A 9,830-nucleotide genomic window follows, 5' to 3' on the forward strand; every position below is an offset into this window, starting at 1 on the left:
TTCCAATGGCTTGCAGAAAGGTGACCCTCAAGTTCACTTCTGGAGCTTACAATTTTACCCATCGGATACCGAATTCAATTTTTTGTTTAGCTCTCTAATAATCTGCATAGAATGTATATATATTATTTTAAGAAAGATAAATTATATGTTAAGTTCTCGATGCCAGATTATAGTAGTCAATAAGCTGTTATCCACATTTAACACTCAATGACACAACTATTTCAAGCCAAATGCGGTTAGCCGATCTTTCATTATAAAACTTTTCAGATATCTGCCTTAAAACGCCCTTTAAATACCACATATACCCACAAAAATAGACTTCAATTGGCGTTAGGATACAGTGGTTTGCTTTTGCTCTTCCCAGTGGCTTGTGTTTCGCTTTCCTTTGCCAAAACTGGAACTTCAACACCCCCGAGCAACAAGTGTGTGTTTGCCCACTCGTTTTTCCCTCAACAAAGTTGGCCCTTTCGATAGGTTCTGGGTTCACTGTAATTGCAAGCCCTTCAAGTGCCGAAACCCCTGCTTTTCCCCAGCGCCCCTGTAAATGCAACTGCAACTGCAACAATTGGCGTCACGCTTCGCTGGCTGTTTGCATAGAGAGAATACAGGACAGAGAACCGAGAACTGGGAACTGGGAGTAGTAGGAACCCCATATAGGGCTGGCTGATTGAAAGATTATTTTGCACTGATAACGCTAAAAACGTATGGATGGATGGCCCAACAACGAGCGACCGACCGACCGACAGACAGGCATACGGACAGCGGACAACGGACAACGGACAACGGACAGCGGACAACCAGCCAACAACCGAACGAACAACCAACCAACCACCAAACAAACAGACAAACAACAAAAGTCAAATAGAGCGAGGCAAGAGCTGTTCGAAAATTGTTGCGCTTTGGGTTTGCGTGTTTGCATTTTAGCATTTTTGCATTCATTGTCTGCGGTGGTCGTCGTCGTCATCGTCATCAATTCGCAATGCATTTCCCACATTTTCAGGCCCAGCCAGACCAGCGACCATCATCATTAATAATATTGAAAAGCCCTAATTACGGTTAAGTGGCCCAAACGAGGCAAACGAAAAAAAAAAACACACACACACAAATATAACTAAAATGTAAGGAGATCGGAGCACGGTGAACGTAGAACGTATAAAAGAGGGGCTTCCGTATCGAACTTTGCAAAGGGTTCGGTTCAGTTTTGGGTTCGCTACCCCCTTTGGCGTTACTGAAGCGGATCACCATCACCATCACCATCGCCATCGTCATCGTCATCATCATCAGAAGTGAGTGTCTCGCTCATTGCGTAAATCATTTTTCCCACCCCTAAATGAGAGGTCCTCTTCACCTGCCCAAGGTGCACTACAAATTGCAGGTGCATCGGCCTTCGTTTGCGTTCCTGACCTACGACGACCCTCGATTCTCTCGCCTTAATGAAATCATTTATAATTTTTCTTTTCCCCCCCCTTGCCCTTCATGTTGTCTCTTGCGGTCAGGTTGGATGGTTTTCTTTAGGTACTCAGAGGTACTTCTACCTCTGCGAGGACCAGCTCACTTCCCCGTCGAGTTTTGTGTTTTCCTCCTTCTGACGCTTGATTGCCCATTTCGGGCCCATTGATAGGGGATAGTCTCAGGGGGACTCAGCACGTGGCTACACTACTGGTGGGGCACCTGCTCTGCAGCGGAGTCAGCGGGCTCAGCTGCCCAAGGATCACTCCTAACGATTATAACTAAAACGAAACCCCTCCCCCCAGTAGCCATTGAACTATCCGACAGTTGGGCCTTGTAATACCAAGTGATACACATATTTTCCAAGTGCTTTCAGCATATCTTTCATTTTTACAGTACACTTCAAAGCCCAATAATACCGGATAGACAGCTAAAAAAAAAAAAAATAATAATAAAAAAAAAATTAACGTTTTGAAAGCAAAATTACGAAACACACACAGAGCAGAGGAGTCTTTCGGTCCAAGCTTAAATTAATTGTTCTCGTTGGTGCATTACCCACATTATATATCGACATCGACATTTGCCGAAGGCATCGAAGGAATGCAGACGAAAATCTGGGACTCACCGCAGCTGGGTGGTTCCGGTGGTGCCCTGAAGGCCTTGACCCGCAATGTGGCCAACCACCTGAAGCTGAACCGGACCAGCATGAAGCGCGTGGTGGCCCAGGTGGTGGCGGAGCATCATACCCTCGGCGAGGTGGCCGACTACAAGGGGCACATGTACTTTGCCAAGCCGGACCGCTTGAATTTCAACGAGCTGATTACCCAGTCGAAGGAGGCCTTCGATGATTTCCTCCTCCACGAGCCGCGTTCATCCCGCAAGCGAACAATCAAACCACGAGCCACCAAGATCCACATGCAGAAGAAGGTCTCGCCACCGCAATCGACAGTCCCACCGAAGAAAGGTACGGTTGCCAGGAAGCCTGCTCCACCGTTGCGAAAAGGTTCGCGCCGAAGGATGAGCTCCACCACAGTTTTTCAGCTGGCAGCTGATGCAGGTCGTCGCAGTCTGAACGGTGTCATCATCGACGACACGCACTTGAAGCCCGATGAGAAGCGTCGGGAGATCCTGTTGCACGTTCCTCCGGTGTCGGCAAAGCGTTCCCGCAGGCGTCTCCACCGAGCTGCCTCTGGAAAGGGCGGTAAACTGCAGCAGCAGCAGCAGCCCAAGCAGGATCCGGCTGCCAGGAAGGTGGTTCCCAACCAGGAAAAGAACCCACAGGAGGAGAATGTCGCGCAGGTGAAGAAGCAACAGATGCCGCCGAAGATACAGAAACAAAAGCAAGTGCAGAAGAACGCCCAGAATCAAAAGCAAAATGATTGCTCCACCAATTGCTCCACTAATTGCTCAACCAATCGCTCACCCAATCCCTCGCCATCTCGCCCATGTACTCTCTCCCCATTGAGGTCACCAACCCCTGGACTGGGGTCACCACCGGGCAATCCAGCCCCTCGCGCTTTATCACCAGCTCGTTCCGTGGCCTCAATTCAAAGAAGGCAGTCTGCACAATCCCTTGGATCTGAAAGGCAGGTAGCCTTCGGTACTGTCTTCTATCGCAGTTCAAGGACCAAGGTCAGGCGCAAGCCGAAGACGCTCAAGAAGAAACGACCTGTGGTGCATAGGAACTACGACAAGCCCTGGCTGGTGGGACGCTCCAAAAGGAGACTGGCTGGTGGATACCAAATGAACAAAAAGGTCTTGCCCGCTGTAAAGCCGCCGAGTCTGGATGAAAAAGAATTGGATTTGGAGGAGAAGGTGCCCGGAAGCGGAGGGCAGCCGAACTCAGTCCGTTTGAAGAGCCGCAAGAGGGCCACACACGTTATGCGCCAAATGCGCAATGTGAGCTTGCCCTGGTATACGCCGTACCAATTCCAAGGCGGTGCCGGAGCCACCCAGACACCAAGTCCGGAGGTAGGGATACCGCCCCATCGCCTGCTGAAGGCGAAGACCCACAAGCTTCAGCGCAGACTGACGGCTGTCCAGCCGCAACTGCAGCAGCCACTTGCGATGCCCCAAATGCGACGTGGTCCGAATTTCACCAAACGCCAGCGACACGATCGCAGCGAGCAGGAGCGTTTGATGAGGGAATTGCAACGCGAGGAGGCCATCGACGAGCCGTTGTCCCATGGATCGGGCCTATTTCGAGGTGCCCGCCGGCAGAAGCCCAAGGACCAACAGCAGGATCACCGTTCTGTGGAGCGCATGAGCTCGCGGACAAAGCGTTTGTCCAACGACAGGCGCCAACGACGCCAGCCCATGGTCACCAGTGAGCGAATTGTGATCCCGTCGACGACGCCGCCGCCGAACCCGGCTATGAAGCGAAGTCCTCCAAATTCCAGTGCCCGAGTCGCCCAGCCGAGGCGAAGGATCCGCTCCATACCCGTGGACAGCAGCCTGGGCAGCATTGCACTGTTGGGTCTGCCATCGAACGACAAACTGACTCCCGCCAAGTGCCATCTCACCATTGCCTTCAGGAGCAAGGGATCGAAGCGTGCCAAGCCAATCAATCAGCCCTGGAAATAGGACATCTGTGCTCCTCGATTTTGATCAGTCATTTTTTGGCTGTCACTTTTCCAACGCTGATGGACGCTGGTTACCCATCTATTCGGTTTTCTTTTTCGTTAAATCTAAATAAATTATCAAGTTGGAATGCCAATTGGATGGCATAGTTTCCCCATTAAATATTCTTTATAAAACTTAGTTTTTATTAGTCTATACTGGATGTTTTTAGGGAAATTTAAAGGAATCTATAGAAGGTTGATCCTATGATTATTGATAGATAATTTGACAAGTAGCCTTAACAAACCTAGATTTTGTCACCTTACTCTGAACTTCCTTAAAGGGCATACAACTTTTACAACAATTAAATTAACAAGTTGGAATGCCGATTAAATGACATAATATCCACATTAAATATGCTTTTAAAATAACTGGTTCTTGTCACTCAATATTGTAGGTTCTTGAGGAATAGAATCTATAGATATTTAAATTTATTTTTTATTTGGCAATTGGCTTTAAAAATCCCTGCTTTTGCCACTTTACTTTGAACTTTCACAAAAAACCTTGTTATCTATGGAGAGTTGATCCAATGATACTTAATTATTTGTTGATTGTTGATTTAAAAACCCAGCTTTTGCCACATAACACTTAACTTTCTCAAAGAGACTCGAAATACCATAAAATATGCTTTAAAAAAACTCTATGAAGAGTTGATTTGTAGGCCTTATTATTTATCAATTGATAATTTGGTTATTTGCTAAATTTGGTTTTATTGCTTCGTACTGAACTTTCTGACCTGTGAACATAACATTTTCTCCACATTTAATAGGTTTTATAAAAATCTTGACTTAGTTACTCTATACTAGAAGTTAACATAAATTATTTATTGATTATAAATTTGAAAATTCAGTTTAAAAAATCCCACTTTAGCCACTTAAACTGAAATTTCTTAAATCCATCAAATGTAATCGGTGAAGACACCCAACACATGTTGCCATACAGGTGGCTTTTGAATGAAATCGAGCCCGAACCGAAAGGGATTCGAACTTCCGCGACAAGGTCAGCAATCAGAATCCTTAAGCTGGCGCTTAACCCCGTGTCAAATGACTTTAACTCAGGGCCCTGCTGTCTTGCCAATATCAATACACTCCTTGGCTTTAACCCGTATCGCTCCCCCCGAAAACGATTCATGCATTCAAGACAAAACAGCGCCAAATTCCATGGGGAGTCAGAAGTCAGGCAGTCGATGAGCTCACAACAGCGAACTGACAACCAAAAAAAAAAAAACAAGTTATGGAAAAAAAAGGAGGAAATAATACAAGTGAAGGCTGAGGAACAGAACAACAAGGCCATAATTTAAGTCGCTAAAGTTTTGCGCCTTTTGTTCGCCGCTTTCCGCACAAAAGTTATTGAAAATCGCACAAGGGTTGAGGTCTTCGTTTTTGGCTTTTTTGGCGCGGTCGAAAGGGTTCGAAATTGAAAAAGAAAGCAGCGAATGTCAGGTGGTTGGTTGGATGGTTGGGTGGCTCATTGGCCGTTGGTGTGGGTGATTTAGTGTTAAATAAAAACTTTTAAATTGCCATTTGATCGTTTGTTTAGCGACAATAATGTCGTCGTTGGCAGTCTCCTTTTCTGCCTTCAATTGAATGCGCCCAGGGTCCTGTGACAGGTTTATAGGTCGCTTCCTTCGCGACATTCGTATTCCTGTATTCCCGTATTCCTATATTCCTATATTCGTATTCCGAAAAAAGGGGTGAGATGACGAGGTGATGTCCTGGAGGAGGTGGGAATGGAAATGGAAATGGAAATGGAAAAGACCATGCCAAAGGACCTCGGCGAGGGCGTCGTGACAATGACATTGTTTCGCTGACAGTTGTAGCAAATTTATTGAAAAGGTGTTCCCTGGCATTTGTCTCGTTTCGTTTCGTTTCGTTTTGTTACATTACGTTTGTACACATTCTTTTTTTATATATATATATATTTTTTTTTTTATCCATTTTCTATGTCTTCGGGAATTGTCAAAAATTTATTGATATGTTGAAATTGCTTCTTGGCCTGCCATAAAAACTTTGACAGCTTCACTGTTTTTTTTTTTTTTTTGTTCTCCTTTCTGTACGCTCATTGTAGTAAATTTGACAGCAATTGTTTTGTTTGACAGTTTGTCGTCTCCGGCAGAATGATGATGTCAATATGCAAAGCAGTTTTGCGGAATGGCGAGGGTGGTGCTGATGCCAAAAAACCCAATCGAGGGTTCTTGGCTCGAGAATGAATGCATGTTTAAGCGACTGAATGAATGGATATGAATGGGTTATTGGTGAGTTGGCAGCAGCCGTTGACAGCTTGCCGAATGTTTTTGCATGAAAACAGATTTCTTTGATACGTAGATGTGTGTTTTCAGTAGCTTTGCGTATATTCAGCAAGGTAAAGATAAGAAAAAATTAATTAAGAATGAAAAATAATAAAGAAACTAAAAAAATAGGTTGATTAATGGAGAGAATTAAACCACATTCCATGGCATTTAGAAGTGTTCAAAGCTCCGCCATCTCTTTTATTATTCCAAGTGAACTTTACACTTCTGCCATTGAGGTTTCAAATTTCCTTGATTCTTAAATGTGAGTTTTTTAGTAGAAAACATCTAGTTAACATTATGAAAATGTCAGAAAAATAACCCCAAATGTCTGCACAATTTTGCAACAAATAAATGTTAAAAAAAAGGTAATAATAAATAAAACATTTTAGAAATAGAACATATAGAATAGAAACGTGGCATTTAGTTAAGTTCATAGCGCCAGTATATGCTCCTCCCTAATTCCCACTGAACTTTACACTTTTGCCATTGAACTTTGGCTGGCCAAGACTACTGTCCAATTTTCTTCCCAATTCAAAATTCAAGCACTATGGCAAAGCCACCATTTTCCCCCGCCATTTCCACAATATTTATGTATGAGCAAAGCACACACATATTCGCCAGAGTGAGAGAGGAATATTTTTTATGAGACTGTTTCGTTTTTCGCTTAATCGCACTAGAAAATCTCTAGAAATGGCTGAGGGAGATGGGTAAGATGGTTAACAAAAAAAAAAAAAAAACCGGCGAGCGTTCAACTTGAAAATATGCCAAAAGACAATTGGTTGTCGGGTGGTTTGGTTGTTTGGTAGTTTGGTTGTTTGGTGGTTTGGTTGTTTGGAACGCTAAGGGCACGGCCCAGTCTTCGGTCTTCTGATCCCCCCGTCTCGCCAATCTCCAATTGCCAATCTCCACTCTCCAGTCTTCGGTCGCCAGTCTTCTTCCGACTCTTGTCTTAGTCGCAGTCTTAAGTTTTCTTCAATGTTTAGCCAAGCGTGAATGTTGTTAGAGAGCCGAAAGGGGCGGGAGGGACAAAGGGTGGGCAGGCATTTATTAATAATTACCACACCGAGTGGGAAGGAGCGAGAGCGAGGTACTACACATGGTTGGAAATTTATTTGTTATTTATCTTTTTGGCATTATGCATGAATGGCAATAAAAAAAAAATACACACACATAGCCTTAGTCGTAGTTTTTTTATTCTCGCTGCCTGGCATAAATAGTTAACCAGAAATGCGGCAGCAGCAGCAGCAAAAGACAGAGTATCATAAAAAAATTATAACAATCCATTCAGGTTGTTCTCAGGTGTACCACCATCACCATCATCGTCCCTCTCTGGGAGTTCAGTCAATAGATTTAGATCACTTTGCAATGCCAGAAGCGAGGGGACAGGCGGTGGAGGTGGAAATGGAAATGGAAATGGAAATGGAAATGGAAAAGACGCGGACCCGGCACAAAGAGTCATAAAAATAATGAGCTGGGCACGACGACGATGGCGACAATCATGATGTAGATGATGAACAGCAAGAAGTTTTAACTGGCCGCAAATGCCGGGCAGTGCGTTTCATAAATATACGGCTGCAGCCAGGGCTTATCAACTTCGGAATTCGAGAAGTGCAGCTGCAAAACGTAGTAAAATAAGATTTTGATACATTACAGAAAATATTAAAATTTTTAAAAAATTTTCATTTGTCTATATTTAACTTTAAAGAAATCCATTTATAGGAATCATATAGGAACTTTCTTAAGCCTAATGGTTTTCACAGTAATTAAAATTAAATTAATTAAGTCATGCAATTTAATATGCATTGCATTTAATATTATGTTTAAATATTTAATTTATTTAATTTAATTTATATTTAATTTTGAATTCAATAATCAGATATTTATTTTATTAAAAGTCTATACTTTGTAGACTGATTTTTATGACGAGTTTCAAATCTTTGTTTCTATAATAGTATTGATATTGATTTTTTTTTCGATTCTTTCTAAAACATTAAAGTATTGCGATCATACGCCCAACAGCTAAGAATTGATTTAACTATAGTTGCGTTTCTATGCCATTATTTTCTTTTTGTGTATATCAAATAGTAGCATTAAAGAGTTTATTTATTAGGTTCTGTATACTTATGAATCATTGTTACATTTCTAAAATTTCTGTACAATAAAAATATCTTTAGTTTATGAAACGCACTGTATATGCAATCACTTTTGAAGAACATTGCCAGATATGACCATCTTCTAATTTTGATAATGATAATGTGACTCCGATGCTAATCTTATTGACTTTCGTAACTGTACTAACCACATGTCAGAAGTGAAGAAATATAAAACATTCATTTTTTTTCGGTTGAGCTTCCACTTACTATATTTTTTGTGGCTGAGGAATTCCTTATCGCAGGGCAAACAATGAAATAATTTCTATGATTTCGAATGGAGTGAAGTGGTTTTATTGTTTAGGCATTCGCTCTATTTACTTATTTGTCAGGAGGGGACAACTTCAACCTCCCGCCATAGAAAACCAAAGAACAAAATCACAAATTATTCTTGGAAAATTGGTCTCATGGCTTTGGCATGCTGCGGTTAGCTGATGAAACCCAAGCTGAAGCTGAAGCTGAAGCTGAAAACCCACAGAAAACGAACTAAAACGAACAAGTGCCCAGGAAGGCAGAGTGTTCTCGGTTCTATATCTTATCGCTATTACCGGTGACCAAATAAACCGAATGCCGTATGCCGTATGCCGAACACCCCCGCAATTCACGCAAACCAAGCCTGATAAGTCCAAGCAAATGGATTTAGGGGACGAAGAGATGTGAGCAGGCTTATCAGCGACAGAGACCCAAAAGTGTATACATACCATACACCTCCCTCCCTCCCTCGAAAACAGGGTGTGTACTCTGTCAGGGATCGCATTGTTCAGCGTGGAACTATTTGATATTTGCACCAGATCAACAGGTGCCAGCGAAGCGGCAGCGTCAGCATCCCGAAAATGAAAGATGACAGCGGTTGCGCAATGATAATGGGCTCTGAAGAGGGGACTAGGAAATGTCACAGATTTTATTGAAATAAATGCATGCCTAAAAACTTACTAAATAATACAAGACCCCTGGATACCCTTTGTCAAAAGCTTTATATATTATTTATATGGATTGGAATTAAAACCAGTATATTTTAAAGATTTTTGAAAATTTGAAAAATTTTTGGGTACAGGTACGTATTGCAAAGGCTTAAGTAACTAAATAATCAAACAAGATTTAACAATCTAAAATATTCCTAATCTTTTGGGATACCTGAGAGGCTTTGATTGGGTTAAATAAAAAAAACAAGTCTTACTGTATCATTTATAAAAATCGGTTGATCTGAAAAATATTTGGAATAGACAAGAAAGCTAGTTGCTAGTCTACCCCGCAACTTTCTTTAAAATCAACTAATCTAATATCGAATAATCTTTTTAGCAATATAATACATAATAATAATA

The 9,830-nt window shown here is 42.4% G+C and overlaps 1 protein-coding gene across 1 annotated transcript; it reads left to right on the top strand.

Moving 5' to 3' along the window:
- The first annotated feature begins 1,864 nt into the window (after positions 1-1,864).
- On the top strand, positions 1,865-4,178 carry LOC128260795 (uncharacterized). The gene has a single exon (XM_052994034.1). The coding sequence runs from the start codon at positions 2,050-2,052 to the stop codon at positions 4,030-4,032; it is 1,983 nt and encodes a 660-aa protein (XP_052849994.1). The 5' UTR covers positions 1,865-2,049; the 3' UTR covers positions 4,033-4,178.
- The last annotated feature ends 5,652 nt before the right edge of the window (positions 4,179-9,830 follow it).

Source organism: Drosophila gunungcola, assembly GCF_025200985.1.
Source record: "Drosophila gunungcola strain Sukarami chromosome X unlocalized genomic scaffold, Dgunungcola_SK_2 000039F, whole genome shotgun sequence".
Taxonomy (NCBI): domain Eukaryota; kingdom Metazoa; phylum Arthropoda; class Insecta; order Diptera; family Drosophilidae; genus Drosophila; species Drosophila gunungcola.